The sequence below is a fragment of the Xenia sp. Carnegie-2017 genome, unplaced genomic scaffold (genome assembly GCF_021976095.1).
Source record: "Xenia sp. Carnegie-2017 unplaced genomic scaffold, XeniaSp_v1 HiC_scaffold_19, whole genome shotgun sequence".
Lineage (NCBI taxonomy): Eukaryota > Metazoa > Cnidaria > Anthozoa > Malacalcyonacea > Xeniidae > Xenia > Xenia sp. Carnegie-2017.
This window is the reverse complement of record NW_025813481.1, coordinates 1,692,944-1,712,687: the sequence shown is the minus strand read 5'-3', so window position 1 is coordinate 1,712,687 and position 19,744 is coordinate 1,692,944. Positions and strand designations below refer to the sequence as shown.

At 34.1% G+C, this 19,744-nt stretch overlaps 2 protein-coding genes across 5 annotated transcripts in view; both read left to right on the top strand.

The window, feature by feature from the left end:
• LOC124438426 (midasin-like) overlaps nt 1–19,744 on the top strand; it is an 87,087-nt gene that overhangs the window by 27,269 nt on the left and 40,074 nt on the right. The gene's annotated exons all lie outside the window — the stretch shown is intronic.
• Nucleotides 1–19,744, top strand: part of LOC124438427 — a 46,276-nt gene that overhangs the window by 24,368 nt on the left and 2,164 nt on the right. For 3 of the 4 annotated variants that reach the window (XM_046988558.1, XM_046988559.1, XM_046988560.1), the window contains 2 exons: nt 17,641–18,226; nt 18,684–19,465. In XM_046988558.1, the coding sequence (XP_046844514.1) occupies nt 17,641–18,226; nt 18,684–19,465 (1,368 nt within the window). The remainder of the gene's footprint in view (nt 1–17,640; nt 18,227–18,683; nt 19,466–19,744) is intronic. The other variant, XM_046988561.1, reaches the window with a different exon arrangement.

The following is a 19,744-nucleotide window of genomic DNA, read 5'->3' as shown; positions in this document are numbered from 1 at the left end:
ATGTGAACGATGTGCGCGTAGTTTTCTCAGAGGAGTTTTGCATCGGCAAAGGAAATGATGAAACTCGTGTTTATCTTGGACTAGCAAAAGATGGTTACGGCAAAGCTGTAAAACGAATACGAAAAGACAACTGCACCATTGCAGACCATGAAAAGAAAATTCTCAATAAAGATAAATGTCATGTTGTGTTGCTCTTTGGTGGAGGACGCTGGAGAATATGTCTATTTGGTACTTGACCTGTGTGAAGAATCGCTGGAAGATTTTGTGCAATCAAATGAATTAGCTAATCTTGTGGAATCGCTTCCTAAAATTCTCGAACAAATTTTAACAGGATTATTTGATCTCCATAAAGGCTCAGATCCTATTCTTCACCTGGATTTAAAGCCTTGCAATGTTCTACGAGATGCACATGAAAATTTCTTTTAGCTGATTTTGGTATTAGTCGAATATTGATGAATGGCTTAAAGACATATCGTACTAGTTCTAGAAAAGGAACTGAGCATTGGATTGCTCCTGAATCGTATTGTAAAGATGAGGATAAATTTGATAAAGGACGTTACAAGAGAGAGTCTGACATAATGGTAGGTGTAGAAATGTACCCATTTGCTAATTTCTTATAAATTCAATTTTTCAACTTTGCGTATATCTCTGTTGCGTTTTTCCATTAATTTTAGAATGCAGGAATGGTGGCTTATTATGTTGCAACTAAAGGGGAACATGCTTTGGATCTTCGGTGGATAGACTAAAGAATCTGGTGAATGGAAAGCCAGTTGGCTTGGATAAAATCAAGGATCTAGTGCTTAAAGACCTTTTATCGTGGATGTTAAGCCTAAAACCAGAAGACAGGCCATTAGCCGAGACAGCCTTGAAACACCCTTATTTTCTTTCAGATGAAGAGTTTAATCTGCTTTGTAAAGTTGGTGACCAACCGTCAATCAAAACAAATGGTGCCCATTCAAGTGTAGCTCAAATATTGAATGCTGATTCCTCCAACTGGCAAAGTCGAATGGATGGTGATGTCTATAAGTATTTTTGCACGGATGAGGTGAATAGAAGAATTGTTAATTATGGATCTTCATGGACAGAATGCTTAAGATTTATTCGAAATGTTGGAATGCATTGGAACGATCGACCACGACCTAGACAACAACTGTTTTATAAGATTGGTCATCCAAAACACTACTTTCTTTCGAAATTTACCGATCTCCTAATTCGGGTGCACGCAGCCATTAGGTCAAACGACGAAATGAAAAGCATTATATAATTGATAGAAAAAAATTTTAAACTTGTAAAGATGTATTTATATTTTCCTTATGAAAAAGAAAATTTGTAATTTGTAATCTTAAGTCACGCTAATAAGCACTTTATAATCTGCAAAATGTATTTATAGTCACGTCAATAAGCACTTTATAATCTGCAAAATGTATTTATAGTCACGCCAATAAGAACTTTGTAATCTGCAAAATGTGTTTATAAACGTACAATTTAACCAGGTGCAATTAATTTGCATTAGATTTTTTGCAATTTGTAATTGGCGACAAACAATTATAAATGTATGGCATTTATTAGATGGACAGTATCAACTTTGAATGCGTTTATACTTCTACTCTACATGATTACTTTCTTAAGATTTTACCAAACCTCAAAGTCAGCGGAAGACGCCGGCTAGCAAGTTGAAAACTTCGCCTGCTCGGATTTTGACCATCACGGGAATGGGATTATTCAAATTATTAAATAATCCCATTCAATCACGTCGTTTATTAATTGGGTGAATCTAATATCGGCGTTTAATTGTTTTGATAAATGCTTGCTTTCAACTGAAGGAGTACCTTCTTGCCAGAGGAAGACACCCTTTCTTTTTGCTTGTTTGTTACTGCAAAGGCTACTACAGAGACACATCCAGCAATAATTCCGTTTACGTTTTAGCCGATCTTTGTAAACATGCTTGTAATTTTACGTCGAGTCCGGCATGTATTTCGTGCACGAATTTCGTTTTATTTTGTTTTCGTGAATATAGACGATAGTGTAGCTAGGCTTAAAGCCTGGTTCACATATGACTGAGACATGACTGAGGCATACCTGTGACGATGCCTGCGTTGCTCTTAAGGCAAATGCACACACTCATCGCTGGCACAATAATGGTGTTTCAGGCAGTCGTAGGAGTTACCTGCGGTATGCGGCCGAAATGCCGTAAGAGTTGAGTTGAGTTGAGTTCAAGTTTCCCGGCATGTCGGTGACTAAGCGGCGGTGTACGGCGCATAATTGGTGATTTATGTTATATGTGAACGCTTCTCCGATCGACCGGCGGCAATATTTCCCATCACGCATTTGGGTAAAAAGACAGGACATTTGCAACACAGGACATGGAAACAGAAAAAACTCAATGGAACAATCCCAATCAGTTTACGATACAAATAATAAACTCATAGATACAGTACGCAGCTATCGGGCTATTATGATAAATCGTGTCCAGAATACAGAAATCAAAGAATAAAATCTAAATTTTCTTCTTTTTTAAGCCGGCTAACTAATCTTTGATGTATTTTGAAATGACTGTTAAAAAGACCGCAAAATTCGCTGATTGTAACGCTATTTTCTAATACGAAGCACCATTTTGTCATATTGAAACTGCCGCTAAATTTTGGTGGTCTATCGGCAATGTTGAATTATGTCATTGAAAAGTATCGCAGGCATGCCTCAGTCCTGTAGCCAAATAGCAAAGCATCTCCAGGCTGGCCTTAATAATGCCTCAGTCATGTCTCAGTCATATGTGAACCAGATGCTGTATAAAGACTACAAACAGTAGCACTTATAGCAAACAAACTGTTCTTCAACAACAGAAATGTTTCATGTTATAGAAATAATACATTCATTTTAAAATGCTTCACAAAATTTTCAGCAAAATTCTTAACAAACTTCATTAGAAATAGACTTTAATACTTTATAAAGTGTTGAAACAACTTCATATAAAGGAATAAAACGTTTAAGGCCAAATGCATCTTGGGCAAATCATTGCATATTTCAATAACTAAAAGTAAAAGTCTGTCATTTTCTGCTGAGCAGAAAATTTTGTGATCTTTCAGAATAAAAATTTCATGATCAGATTGGAGGGCATAAGCAACTCACTACCATTAAATTGTTACAAATCTTGAACACAAATCTCTCAGGACCGAAACTGCATGATTACTATGATTCAAGGTTTCGAACAAAGTCTTGTCCAACTATTTGATAACACTGATGACAGGATAACATTGCCGCTTGCCACCAAGCAAAGATCTTGAAAACTTGTTACAGAGTCGGAACATAAGCCGAGAAAACACGTTCACGTACGAAAAATACTTGTTACAATGGGTCACGATCAATTTGAAGCACGAACTAGTAAACCGCAAACGAAGCTCAACCCAATGAAATTAAATCAGATCTGCCGCAAATCGTTAAAAAAACGCAATTTGATACTACCATGCAATAAGCTTAAATTTCTTTCTTCTTTTGCATATAAACCCAATTTCCATTAGTATTATTATAGTTTCACTTTGCAAGTAGGAACCAAAATGGCGGCTCCGCGCTCGCCCCAGACCGTTTGTCCCAACTCTTACGAATAGAGGGCTCTGACTTTATCTATGACGCTGACTTAAAGGAACGAAAGGTCATATGAAGGAATTAAGTTCGACTGAATTTACATCGACGTTTGAATCAAGTTCCTATTTTTCCGAGCTCTGCCGAACTTAATAGTAATTTGGCACGGCACATGAGAAGTTCGCCGTTAGAACTAAGCCTCGTAGATTTATGAACTTTTGATTTTTATTTTGAATTTTTGTAAAGAAAAAGAATTTTGTGAACATTTCATGAACTTTTACTAAAAATTAAAAACATTTTATGAACTTACAGTTATAAATGACAAGTTTGTTTACAATGAATATACACTGGTATACAATGAATATACAAAGCGCTTTTGGACGCAAAAACGACAATACGAAATGCTATTGCTCTCGTTTAAAAAAGGATTTATTACGATAAAGTTGTTGGCTGTTTTTTGTAGGCAAAACTTGAAATGTTTACAGGCAAAGGCGCATGTACACCGTCCACGAAGGTCTTATTCTAAAAAGCCTTTACCATGGAAGATACAATGCTCCATAGCATGGTTAACTTTAACTACCTTTTAACTGCAAAAAGTGTAGTTAAAAAGCAGTTAAGAGCTTTATACAACTGTCCCCTGTTTGCAAAAGATGTGTTTACTATTCACTTTATGGCTTGTGTTATTATTGAAGGAAATTTATTACTCAATTTTTTACTTTAAAATTGCAAATGGACTCATGCATGTAATCATTGAATAGTTTAGTATTTAAGTCGTTTTAGAAAAAGAAATATTGATCAGGAAGTGTGTTGTTATCTTTGTGATAAACTAGTTTGTAAGTCCACATTTTAAGTGCGGCTAAAGAATTTGCTAATCTTTTTAACGTTACAATTGTCTTTCGTCAAGCTTTGGCTGCAAAGGTTCATGTATGCAAATTCATAACATTATAGTTACAATAAATTCAAAAACAGATATGAATATTGCAACTTAGTAATTCTATTAACACTCCCACTTTATGGTCATATCTTAAATTAAACGAGAAAAAGTTGCGAAATCTGACATTGTAAATTTTCATACCTTGAGTATGGAGCTGAGGTTTATCACCACGTACTTCATTATAAAATATCTTAAAAACGGTATAATTTAGTAAAATGTATACTTATTTCTATTGATTAATATGATCCAAATTATATTCAAACTTATGAACAAAAACAATAGAAATCATAAAACCATATCTTTGCTTTACACAACAATCTATTCTTAAGATGTTTTAAATTCCGTAGCGCAAAATAATTTTCCGAATATCGACTCGAAGGAAGAATATATGATGCTTAACTTGTCAGAACTTTAAGTCTTTCTAAAAGTTCAACTGTTCAAGGCTACACGCCGTTAACTAGTAAAAGATTTGGGAGACAAAAAACAAAGAATTTTCATGAGCGATTACGACGTATAAATGTGACCCATGGAAGCTTGTAATTCTGTAATTGTAGATAAATCAAACAAAGTTACAATTCCAAACAAGAACAATTTGGTGACCAAAAACAAATCACTGCCATCTTAAAGAAGGTAAGGCTTTTTTAAAGGATATTTAATTATTTATGACTCACCGCGAAGTACATTTACTTTAAAATCGCAAATTGACTCATGCATGTCATCATTGAATAGTTTAGATATTTAGTCGTTTTAGAAGTAGAAATATTGGTCAGCAACTGTGTTTATTTTCGTCATAAACTAGAATCGCTTATTGAATTTTGTAGGTCTGTATTTTAAATGCGGCCAAAGAATTTTGCTAATCTTTGTAACGTTACATATGTCTTTCGTCCATGCTAAGATGTTGACGCTAAGGTCGATGTATGAAAATTCATTGCATTTGAGAGCTTTAGCAAGAGTACGACTACGACAACGAGTTCGAAGTTTGACCGTGTAAGGGAATGGCACGAGGAAGTTTGTTGTCGTTGTCGCTTCCTCAAAATGTAGGTTTAGCTCAGTAAACTCCATATACATATTTATCTGGAATGATAACGACAATACATTTTATAGATATAAAATTGAAGCCAAAGTCCTAGTCTCTTGCGCGGTTTGTACGTCAGTTCCAGTCCTTCAAAGTCGAATATTCACGCGGTTTGTACGTCAGTATCATTCCCCTGAGTGCCAAACATACACGGCCAATATAAATTTGAATACAAATTGCGAAAGCATAAACATATAAACAACATCACGACAAACAACACACGAGGCCAACTCCTCGCAAAAGGTTATTTTTTACAGCTGAAACTTTACTACAGTGAGTTCGTTGTAACTTACAACTTGTAACGAGGAAAAGCCAACTAAAAATTACACTGTATGCTAAAAAGACAATACAATAGAAAATTTGACGAGAAAATATTCAAGCATAAATTTTTCTTTCGTCGGAAGGTAAATTTTCAAACGGTATCAGACAGTGTTTGTCTTTTTTTGTCATTTCAGTGGATTTAAAGATCTGTTTTTCCGAAGAAAAAAGAAACTTGAATATCCAGTTTCATAAAAAATATTGAGTCTATAACTCGCATTTTTACTTTTTACAGAGCGATTGTATTTTTCATCGATTTTGATAGTGCTTGAAATACTAAATGGTTGTCATCTCGATATCAATAATTGAATATCCTTAAAGACTTTGAATGTTTGTAAATGTAGATCGTCCAGGTTGGTATAGTCCTGAAAAGGACTGTTTTTGTTGTTGTTGACTGACGTTTCGACAACCTTAGCGGTAGTCATCTTCAGAGTCATTTTTTTGAATCTGAAGATGACTACCATAGGTTTGTCAGTGCATCAATCAACAAAACAGTGGATTTCTCTTTCTAGACGATAAAATTCTAAACATGTAACAATACTCAGGTTCAAACCATTTACCTTAAAGACTTTGATATGTTTTAAAGGAAAACCGCAGCGTAAGAGCAAATCGACCAAGTTTACCTTACCTTGCTTCTCGATTTATCACTTTGATTCACTTTCCGTGAACCTTTTCATTCCAAAAATTTCGTTACTTTTACGCTCTGATCAAGATGCGAACTCTACCATTACCAAGGGACAAATGATTAAAAAAAATTAAAATGAAGACGCGAGAGACTAGAGCCTGACGTGTAATGACGAATGATGACGACAAATATTTTTTTGGCTTCAATTTTTGGCACCGGTTATCATTCCAGTTATTCAAATGTTGAGTTCACTGGTTTAGCTGCATACAACAGAACGAGCCTTTTTATTGTGAAAAATACCGACGTTTGCGAAGCAGCTTCGGCTCCATTTGTCAATAATGATATCAACTATTCGGTAATACTGATTTTGCGAGAACATAGGCCTCTTTAGAGTGAAAATTCTTCACTATTTTCAATTTTATGTACGATATATTTATACTATTTTATTGTTTGTTCACCTTTCGCTTTGCGTACGAAATACATGAAAGTTTTGCAGGTCATATTTTCCTTTTTAATGTACATCTGCGCCCAAAAGTAAAGCCTGGTTGCTCGAAAATAGTACTGTAAAGTAATTTCTTACAGAATGAAGAAATATACCTACTTTCTTTGCTTAAAAAGACATCGTAGTCGCGACTACGAATTTTTTACAAAACATCGTACTGAAATTGATGACAGCTTCATGTAGGTGTTGTCGCAACAATAGGGAGTTTTAGCAAGAGTACGACTACGACTACGAGTACGAAATTTGACCGTGTAAGAGAATGGCACGAGGAAGTTTGTTGTCGTTGTCGCTTCGTCAAAATTTTGTTTTAGTTGTAAACAATAGAACGAGCCTTTTTATTGTGTAAAACACCGACGTTTGCGAAGCAGCTACGGCTTTATTTTTCAATAATGATATCAAAGAATCGATAATACTGGTTTTACAAGAATACAGGACTCTTTAGACTGAAAAATCTTCACTATTTTAAGTTTTATGTACGATATATTTGTACTATTTTATTGTTTGTTTATCTTTCACTTTGCGTACGAAATACATGAAAGTTTTGCAGGTCATATTTTCCTTTTTAATGTACATCTGTGCTCAAAAAGGGTTCTAAATTAAAGCCTGGATGCTCGAAATAGTACTGTAAACAAATTTCTTACAGAATGAAGAAATATACCTACTTTCTTTGCTTAAAAAGACATCGTAGTCGCGACTGAATTTTTACAAAACATCGTACTCAGATTGATGACGGCTACGTGTTTTTGTTGTCGCAACAATGTTTTCGCGCCAAAATGACGTAAATCGTACTCGTAGTCGTACTCGTAGGCTCTGCTAAAACTCCCTAATGATTTCGCGCCAAAATGACGTAATTCGAACTCGTAGTCGTACTCGTAGTCTTTTCTAAAGCTCCCTATTATATAATAAGAAACTGAATATCTTTGATTTCTTATCATTTGGATTATAAATAACTTTATAGATACAGCTAGGCAATCAATTAATTCTGCACATCTGTGTAAAAGGAAGCATGTATATGTGACGTCATTAGTGTCACGTGTCCTAAGATATGAATATTACAACTTATTAATTCTTTTAACACTACCACTTAACAGCCATATTAACAAAACTAACAAATCTTCATGATACAAACTTAAAACTTATCATTGTACTTTGACTTCAACTTCTCCTAATAGCTTTGTAAAGTTTTGATATTAAACTTTTGAGAGTCTTTTGGTCATCACCAAACATGTCCTCTGTTTGGCAACACTTGCAAGAAATGATGTTATTTTTGACGTGTTGTCACACATAGTGATACGACACATCTACAGTGGGTGACCAAAAAAGTCTCCCCGTAATGAAATATGAGTTTTGTTTATAAAATTCGTGAAATCAAAAAATGTTCAGAAATAATCATAATAGAAACAAACAACATTTTTAGTAAACGACAATACTTAAGCAGTAATTTACAAAAAACTGTGCATGTGCAGAAGTGTCGATAGTCCTGCAACACTGAAAAATTTCGTCATGTTAATATACTGCAACAAAAATCAACACAAACATCAAGAATTTTTAAAACCAACGCAACGTATACATGAAAATAAAGAAGTTGAATTGTTAAGAGTGACGAACAAGACGTCGTCTGCAGATATATCAGATTAAAAAAGGCGAAGGGATCGTGAAATTCGATTCATGCTAAATGCTGGAGTCAGTGTTTGTAATTAAGAAGTTGCACAGAAGTTTCTACACAGTTACTGTGAAGTAAAATACTGAGTTGAAAGTTGAGGTTAACTTGAGATTGTAATCACACCCTCTAGTGGTAGAAAAACTCAACAGACCACTGAGAGAAGGAATAGGGAGTTTTAGCAAGAGTACGACTACGACTACGAGTACGAAATTTGACCGTGTAAGGGAATGGCACGAGGAAGGTTGTTGTCGTTATCGCTTCGTCAAAATTTTGCTTTAGTTGTAAACAACAGAACGAGCCTTTTTATTGTGTAAAACACCGACGTTTGCGAAGCAGCTACGGCTCTATTTGTAAATAATGATATCAAAGAATCGATAATACTGGTTTTGCGAGAATATAGGACTCTTTAGACTGAAAAATCTTCATATTTTAAGTTTTATGTACGATATATTTGTACTATTTTATTCTTTGTTTACCTTTCACTTTGCGTACGAAATACATGAAGTTTGCAGGTCATATTTTCCTTTTTAATGTACATACGCTCAAAAGGGTTCTAAATTAAAGCCTGGATGCTCGAAAATAGTACTGTAAACTAATTTCTTACAGAATGAAGAAATATACCAACTTTCTTTGTTTAAAAAGACATCGTCGTCGCGACTACGAATTTTTTACAAAACATCGTATTCAGATTGATGACGGCTACGTGTTTTTGTTCATTGAGTTCTATAATAACTGGAGCGGCTAACTTTACTGGGGCGAGGATGCCAAAAAAATGGCGGCCAAAGGACGTATTTCCGCTGAAATGATCGCTTTGCAGAAAAATATTCTCGACCTCCCCTGGTGTCTGTAGTAAATTATAAAAATTTTCAAAAACAAACACGATATCACAGAATATGGATATCGTTTGTTCCATATTCTGTGACGATATCTTTTTGGCATTTCTTTTATAATGCCAACACTCAAATCGTTGAATTGTTGGATGTCAGTTTCCACAAAAGGAACATAACGCTTCACAGGTGAGATAGTTGCTTGTTTTGTTAATCCGTCAACGATTGAAAGGCAATTATACATGCACTTGAAAAGCCATAAAATACATATTAAATCGTATTTTTAAGACTGACTTGAACATAAATATACTGATGTTTTCCTGTTTTGTTTATAAAATTCTGCATACTTTTCTCTCATTTGTTAATGCATGAAATCGTAAATTTACCCATTTATTTGCAAAATAGTTTCCCTAAAGCAAAAAGACCCTGCATTTTGCTCTGTGAGTAAGTATCAAAAGAAATGATCAGCCCCAACTTACCCATGATTTGGAGCGGAGCTTGTGTTCTATTTGCTGACAACATGCAGGAAGATCAAGGAGTAAAGATGACTGGAAGATGTTATTGACCAGGCAGAGTCTTAAAAAATGATAATGCTGTAAAGATAATTGATTTATTGTCTGCCCTATCCAGAGTTATTTAATTTGATCGTGGTCAAATTCTATGGATGGAGACAAGGGATTCACTAATGATGCCTTGAATGCTTTGAAGTTAAAGTTCATGATCCAAAGAAAGATGGCAAGAAGGTTGTGTGTGTTTTAATGCTTAATGAAATGTCAATTCACAAACATGTAAAATGGAAGGCCATAAAGTTTGTGTCTATGTAAACATTTGTACTGAGATTGATGATGACTCGATGCAGATGTGAAGCTTCAAACTGTATAAGCCATTGGGTTTTATGTAACTTAATGTTTAAATCTTGTCATATCTTTATCAAAATATTTTAGTTGAGTGTTGTTTGAATGTTACTAATATCTAATGCACTATACTGAAGCATTAAAGATTCAGTGATGAAACCTTTAGTTACTGTACTGTATATTTCTTATATATTTCTTATACTTATTTAAGAAAAATTTGAGCTTATTTACCTATTAGAGTACAGAATGGAGATTTATCATATGCATTATTGCTGCTTTTTTAAAGAAAAGTTTTTCTTTTCAAAGCTTTTCTAAATTTTTGCTTCTTATTTCTTATCATGAGATTGATGATATAGAGTAATATAATCCAATAACTTTCTAATTTCTAAAAAGTTTTAAGCTTCTAGCATAAAAGTACACTATAGGAGTGTAATTCATTTGGTTTTATTGCCTTGCTATGACATATCTACTTGCACTTCATCATTGTATGAACAAAACACCAGATGTGGATACTCAGAGAACAAAATGCACTACCAACTGCTTATGAAATTTATTATTGAGGTGAACTGTGTTAATCATTCAAATTATAGTGCACTTTTATTGCAAATATAGGAAAAACAAAACAAAGTGAAAAAGAAAGGTAGAAGTATTAAAACTACAAATGAATTATAAACACCATTGGAAGCATAAGTGTTTTGATGATTATTTGCATTTTGCCCAATTCATATATCAATACAACAAAATCAAAATGTGCTACAACTTTACAAGTATTTGATGCACTTGCACTTCAGAACATCACAAAAAGGGTACTTAAAGTAATTTCTATACAATATAGTTTGTTTTCATTTACCAAACCTATGCAGACTTGAGTCTTTTTGAAATTTCATATGAAACTCAATTACAGAAAATCCGTATATATCCAGAGATTTAATATGTACTTTTTTAAAGAAACAAGTAAAAATCCTACAATTGTGGCGAAAAAAGCCATTGCCCATTGCATGAAAAGAAGCAAAATAGCAATGATAACAAATAAGCTAACTTCTCTCTCGTGAACCGTGGAGATGAACTATGATATACTTTTTTGTATAGACTAAAGAGTTTAATCGATCAAACAAGTTTGACGCTGGTAAGAAAACGACGCACATCTGCATTCATACATGTGTAGCCGACATAGGTCTTTCGTCGATAGTTATAAATGCATCCTCGTAGGAGCAGATAACTGACAACCACAGTTGACTCGCTGTTATGAATTTAAGGTTTTACCTTGATTTTCATCAAAAATTGCTTGCCGAATCCCAAATACACATACACATTTCCTCTTTCCTCAGGAGGGGTGGGAATTAATGAAATTTTCGGAAAAGCGGTCAATTTCAGTAAATCTCAGCGGCAAAGGACGAAATCCGCCATTTTTTGGCATCATCGGATATCTAAGGCCGCGCTTGAGATAGCCGCTCCAGTTATTATAGAACTCAATGGTTTTTGTTGTCGCAAATTGTTTTCGCGCCAAAATGACGTAAATCGTACTCGTAGTCGTACTCGTAGGCTCTGCTAAAGCTCCCTAATATCTTCATATCCAGATTTTAAATGCAGCCTTTAGATAGTCTTTGTAGATACATCAGTGAAAACACAAACTGTGCATCAGCCGTTTTTTACGTCAATTCTGGCATTCAAGACAAAGACAAAACATAAATTTCATTATGGCAATAACATACATTACATATATTATGCAAAAATTCGACTGAACTTTTGTTGTTTTTTTTTGTGATGGCCTATTGTTACATGATAACAACTACTATCATTTAATATTATTTATAAACTATTATTATATTATATTACTAAACAATTCATAATTTTATATTTTATTTTTAATTTGCATTTTGCAATGTCATTACAAATAGGACATAATCTAGAAGCTTGCTTGCATGCGCTAGAAGCTTGCTGACATGCGTATACACATATTTTAGAACCGCAACCACATTTGTTCTTATTGTGGTTAACTATATTTTTCTGCAGCATACTGTATTGCGTATGGGATGTAGGTCACAAAACCACAATACTTCCCATTAGATATTATATATATAGGAGTAGTTTACACCACTGAGTACAACCTTCGAGGAAAACCTACGATCACAAGCTACGAGGAGACAAACTTAGGAGGCATAGCCTACCAAGGTAGGCTTACAAGGTACTATCTACCAGACGACTATATTGGCTTTTGTGCCATAACTATCTTTTGGCTTCTGTGCCTTTAATCTATTTTGGAAAACTATTGTGAGTCATTGTTGGACTCACGAAAGCTCATGAATAAAGACTCGTGGTTGTACTCAGACAGAGGAGATAAGTTTTACTCATACTTGTTAATATTATTATTAAGACACTTATCTACTTTAATAATAACGCGTTGATTAATAAATTGTTTGAGAAATATAACTGGTTCACACTATCTTTGTTGCGTGTGGAAATAGAAAAGAAATTAATAGTTATTCTTTCGAGACCAAGCACGTAACACCTATATGTAAAGTTGAAATAAAAAAAAATACACATAAGTCAAACGAGGCTCACATTTTGCATGTCATTCAATCGATGCTGTGTAAAATAATGAATATTTTTAGCCGTACAACTGCATTTTTTCACTATCGTAGACGATGAAAGAGACATAGTAATAAGGAGCGTGTTTTGTTGACTTCTAAATAAAGTCAGCACACCTGGGTAAATGAAAGTGTAATTGGTAGAACTGCGTATTGTTCTTTGTTTTATGAGTTGTCGGCTGTGGATGCGCTTTGTGAAGGGCAACATTCTCTACCTCTAAGGTGACATATTCTTATATAAGAGCTTGATAAGAGCTCAGCTCACCATGGGCTCAACGACAGCGGTTTTCGTTGGAAGAATCATATGTCAATCAATTGTAAAAGTCAAACCACCAATTTTTATGCAGTTGCGATCAGGAAAAACTAGCTGAATTCCAGTTGAATTATTAAGACAATGAATTTACTTATCTCTTGTGTTTTGTTGTTCGGATCATATTTATGGTGATTTATGCATGCGATGTAATAACTGATGATAAATTTGTATTTTCTCAAATGCTGATAATTTTCATTTTCAACCCAAGGCATGTACGACCAAATAAAGTTTTACATTTTAATGACGTCTTCGTAAATTCCTTCAATCTTCCCCGCCAACGATCATTAATTCTTGCTGTGATCTTTTCAAATACTTACATTGTTAAAAGAAAATTTATTTATAACGAGTTGCGAAACAAGTCATTTGTGTTATTTTGATTTTATAGCAGACGGAAGCAAAACCCGTGAAGATTGTTTCAATTTTGTTGAAACACTGAAAGATCGGGAATTTATTATAAGGTACGAAGACTTAGTTCTTTTGTAATCTTCTCAAAATTAAAGACTGAATGCATGATATACGTTTTAAAATACCAGGTTGAGTTTTTTAATTTATTCATTACATGTAGCCTAATGACAATGTTAAGAAAATTACATTGCGTTAGACGTTATAAATTTAATCGCCATGAGCCTGTCTTTCTACTCAATTTTCTTCTTATTTTTCCTAGTGCAAATCATTATAGATTAATCATTATATTTCTATTTTTGCTGTTATTTTACATAAGTCAAATACCTTGATCAACTGATCATCGAATATGTTTTCAACTTTTAAAAACTGTGAAAGAAACTTTAGAGCTTTGCTTGAAAAATTTTTGCTTTCAACTCAATTATGGAAATTCGAGGAGGTCTTCTCCCCCTCCCAAAAATATCTTGCGATGCTTTTGCGTGGGAGATTAGCGTGTTTTGTATGAATGGATGAATTTTTGGAATTTCAAACTGAATTCAACATTGTTCATCATCAATATTTATTTAATTTCATGTATTGTAATAACTGACTAAAACTGATTATTTTCTTGTCCTTCGTTAACGTTTCAAATGAATAGTTCGAAAATTCCTTTCGTTTCTCCCCAGCAAGGCTCACTGTCTCCTGCTGTGGTAATTTGAAATGCTTGCATTTTTGAAAGATTTTGTGATGGGAACAAAAACAGCGAAGTATACTTGTTGAACTTTGTCATACTTATCGCTCGTTTTTCCAAGTTGCCTTGTTTTTTTAACAAGATTAAACATCTGTATATAAAGTACAAGAATACAGGATCATCAAATATGAAAGAAGCGAAAGTTTTAATAAAGTCATGTTAAGTAATTTCGAGCTCTACTGAATCATCTTTTAAAACTTATTAATAACTACAATAAATAATTCAGACCTAAAAAGCTCTTGAAACATAAGAAAAAAAGCATCTTACAAACAGTCCTAACATGTGTGGATTTTTATAAAACATAAAGTGTTAAGAAGTCAAGAAAGTATAGGACACAATACAAATATTAAGTAAGTAATACATTGGTGGGATATAGCATAATGGTGACTGTCGACTTTATTACACAGGTATTTGCTACATTTCCAAAATCGATAACTCATCTCCTGACGTTGGTTCAAGGTTTGAGATGGAACATTCCATGGAAGAAAGTGAAAGAAATTTGAAAATAACAATGGAGAGATCCGACAAATCTTCGCTTGATTCCGATAAGAAATCTACATCATACAGTGACTTACCAAGGGCTTTATCATTCTTGAAAAGGGGGAATTCAAGTAATGATAATAGAGATTATGAAACAGCAATTGAACAGTACAAAAAATGTTTAAACGGTGCAGAGGAGAAAAGCGTCAAAATGATGGCATATTTTAGTCTTGGTAACGCTTACATCCTCTCTGATAAAATGGAGGAAGGATTGAACTGTTTTAATGAATGCTTGAATTTTTCATCAATAGTAGAGAGTAAATATTTTCAACATGAAGTATATGTTGGGCTGGAGAGTGTTCATTCTACCAATAACAGATTAGATGATGGTATAAAGAAAGAAGAAATAGACTCTCTCTGCCATGTTGCATTGGGAGGATTGAATAAGTTGAGTAGAAATTACGAGCAGTCCTTGGAGCATTACAAAAAAGGATTCTCTCTTATTGAAAGTCTTTACCAGCAAGAAATACAACTTTCGCAACAGGAAAATCCACAACATCGACAAAAGAAAGTTGGTGGTATTAACGTTAGTAAAGATTTCATCGACCATAACATAAAGAACTTGTCAATTATTACTTCAACAGGAATCATGAGTGGAGTGCTAGTTGTTTATTGGGAATTAGCAGAATTGTTTGATAAACTTGAACAATGGGATGATGCAACACGTATTTATGAAATATATTTTGAGATTGCAAGAAAAGATGAAGACATAGAAAAACAAACCAACGTTGTGCAGCGTCTGATACAAATGTATGAAAAGGAAGAACGTTATGCCGTACAGGAGTCTATGAAATTTATATTGCAAGAACTTGATGAAAAAAAGAAGAACAAAGGTAAAGAATACACACGAATTCAGTTTTAAAGGCAGTTTAGGTTGATCAACAAATATAAATATAGGATTAAAAGTGGCAGAATACTTTGTTTACTATTTATTATACAACTTATACCATGGTTGGCGCGATTTCTATTGTTCTAGTAAGACAAATTAATAACATATATACCTAATTAGAATTCAACTATTCAAATTAGTATTACTAGTAATTTACATTACATTGTCTTCTCTACGTGTAGTATTACAAAAAATCCTGAATTTTAGGCTTGGAATAATAAAAATCACCACAAACGCCCCTCGGGCCTTTTACCTTTGGCTTTGAGTAGCTATATTTAATCACTAAGTAACGTCACGACGTCACTGCCATGGTTGTAGTTTTGATTAGGAAATAAAAGATGTTTACTGTGTTTGCACAGGCTTATGCAAACCGAGGAGAACTTTGGGAGATCTCGAGAGTAGATCAGTGCAAGCGCAAGACCGAATGTCGAGGGTTGCACATGCTCGAGAGTTCTCACAAACGTCTCCGAGGTTTGCATAAGCCAGTGCAAATACGAAAAACATCTTTTATTTCTTTTATAAAATAACAATAATGCAAAAATGACAAACATTTTAATTTTTTCTCTAAAATGTATTCGTGATTGATTTGTAAATTCTCTTTGACTGGTTGATTGTTTAGATTGATTTGATTGGTTGAGCTCAGATGTGCTTTGCATTGGCTAATGCAAACTCAGCTCTAGACCAATCAGCACACGCGTTTCATTGTGTTTATTTTATAATTGCCTATGTATGACCTTGTTCCTGCTAATCTGGAAACATCAATTCTTTCACTCTTACAAAAACTGTTTATTGATAAATTATTTCATTTATCTGAAAAGAGTAATATTATATAAACGAGATTTTTTCATTTATATGCATGATTTTACTCTTTCCCACCAAAAACTATTTCCAGCCGACAATTTAAAATAGTAAGGCAGGGAAAAAATTACATAAAAAACAAGATGTCTTGTTTTTAGCGGAATTTTTTTTCGCTTTACTCTTTCTGAAGTTATTCTTTTTCTTCAAATCAGAACTTCAGTTGCAAGAATGGAAATACATCGGTGAATCAACGAAGCATAGAGGTTTGATTTTGAAATTGATCGAGTATGGGCGAGATTCTAATGTCGACTTTGAACTTGTCAGTGAAGTAGGTGTAATTTTTTCAAACGAGTTTTGCATTGGCAAAGGAAGTGATGGAACCCGTGTTTATGTTGGACTGGGAAAGGATGGTTACGGCAAAGCAGTGAAACGAATACGTCGAGATAACTGTATGAAGCTAGCTCAGAATGAAAAGACCATTTTGAGTCAAATCAAGTCGAATTTTGTTGTACATTATTACCGCTTTGATGAAGAGAGTGCAAAAGACTATGTCCATTTGATACTCGACCTTTGTGAAGAATCTCTAGAAAGTTTTGTGACATCTGAATTAACCAGTTTAGCTTATCTTCAAAAATCTCTTCCTAAAATTTTCACACAAATTTTAAAAGGATTAGCTGATCTCCATAAGGACCAAAATCCTATTCTCCATTTGGATTTAAAGCCATCTAATGTTCTCCGAGACGCACAAGACAATTTTCTAATAACTGATTTCGGAGTAAGTCGAATATTGAAGAAAGGCCTTAAAACACATTTAACCGGTGCTAATAAGGGAACTCCATATTGGATACCTCCTGAATCTTACTATGTAGATGAAGATAAACGTGTTAAAGCTCGCTATAAAAAAGAATCAGATGTAATGGTAGGTGCAGAATGTGACTATTCGCAAAGCACAAATAAATTTATTTTTTATGTTTATTTAACACTGTCGCCTTCTCATCAAATTTAGAGTGCAGGAATGGTAGCTTATTATGTTGTAACAAAAGGGAAACATCCTTTTGGAAGTATGAAGTATAGACTATACAACATGCTGCGTGGAAATCCTGTTGGCTTGAAGGAAATCAATAATGTTGAACTTAAAGATCTTCTCACATGGATGCTACAACTAAAACCTGAACTTAGGCCATCAGCCAACGAGGCGTTAAAACATCCTTATCTACAGTCCAATAATGATAAGCTTGACCTGCTTTGTAATGTTACATATCCACTGGATACGGAGATACCAAATTTAAATCATCCTCTCTACGAAGATGTCCGTGAGCAAGTAAATCGTCTAAAAAATTGGAAGGACCGTTTGGATTTTAAAACATCAAATAATGTCAAAAAAGAAGACTACGAGTCTACATGGTTAGGTTGCTTAAAATTTATACAAGACTTTCATCAGGATAATAAACCTCGTCTACAGCTGTCACAAAGTGATGACAACTACAAAGAGTATTTACTGCAAGTTTTCCCAGAGCTTCCTCTTCTTGTAAACAGAATTGTAAGGTTACAGGATTGGAAATCGAGATCTGTTGTCGGGAAGCATTTTACTTGTAAGCAACAGTTATCAAAATAACTTTCGATTTCCAACGATAGAGCTAAATCATGTTTCCATGACTATAAGATGTGTTTTAGGTTTAAATGTTGGGAAGTTGACTATTCTATTTGTATTTTCTCATTTGAGAGCAATTCCATAATGGTTTCTAGATTTATACTAGCATTTACCGTTACTTCCAGTACAACGGGTTACGGTTAATACCTAACACTACAAACAAGTACAAGGAACAGCAATGGGGTAACTGTTCTCTTTTGTTGTTGGTTGAAATTTTCTTACAACTTATAGAGTAACAGGCGTTCATTACCCACTCTCTGTACAGTAGTCATGCACTACATTTTTGGTTCCGTTACGTAGACGATACAATCCCTTAACTCTGTAATGTGTGTGTTTCATTGATATTTTAACGAAAGTTTCACTGATATTAATTTTTTTTCTTTAAATATACATCGTGGACGAAGCTGTTACCAAAAGTCAAGTGTGGCAGGTCAAAGATATGAATAGGTTTCGTCGCTTTTTGGTGTTGGGAAATTGCACATCTACCTTCTATGTTAACGAAAAATCGTTAGGCTTAGAACATGAGCAAGTCCTTTCGAATCTTATGGAAGCAGGAAGGGGAGTTGAAGTTGTCAATGAAATAGAGAAGTATAGCATTGAAGGACGAACACCAAGGCAGCAGGCCATTGTGTTTTCTCTCGCTGTTTGTGCCCGGAAAGGAGATTTAGCCACGAAAAGACAAGCATACAATGCTTTACCCAAGATCTGTCAAATTCCGACTCATTTGTTTATGTTTATTAAGTTCTGCAAATACTTAAGTCAGTCTGGCTGTGGTTGGAGTCGTGCCCATAAGAATGCCATAAAACGATGGTACAAAGAAAAAGATCCATGGAAACTGGCGATGGATATCACCAAATATCAAAAACGTGAAGGATGGTCACATAGGGATGTTGTAAGGTTAATGCATCTCAAGCCAGAAGGAATTGATGTTTCTGATGAATTATTTGTGATAATGAAATATGTTGTTTGTGGTTGGCAGAAGCTTTTTAAATATTTCTTTCCTGAAGATAAGACAACTCCAAGTCGTCCAATTGGAGAGAATGGCAGCAAGATGTTGGTATTTCTTAGGGCAGTTGAAGAAGTAAAAACATTGCAAGAGGAGACAAGAGTGGTTGAGCTGATAAATGAACATAATCTTGTTAGAGAACATATTCCGACACATTTCCTTAATTCCAAAGAGGTAAAAAGATTTCATGTTTTTTGTCTTTTACATTTCTCAACTTGCAATCATTGCAGTGTTTACTAACTGGAATAATTTATAAAATATGGCTGTGACTTGTTTATATAAAATACATCATTATATTGCTTCTGTTCTATGGTATTTTAAAGTGTTACTGCTTATGTTAATGATAGTCATAATTTTGCCACTTAAGTGTTCCATCAGTTTACTTAAATGGACTTTATCATTTGAAACCATAGGCGGCTCACAACTACGGATTTATTTTTATCAATCAATCTC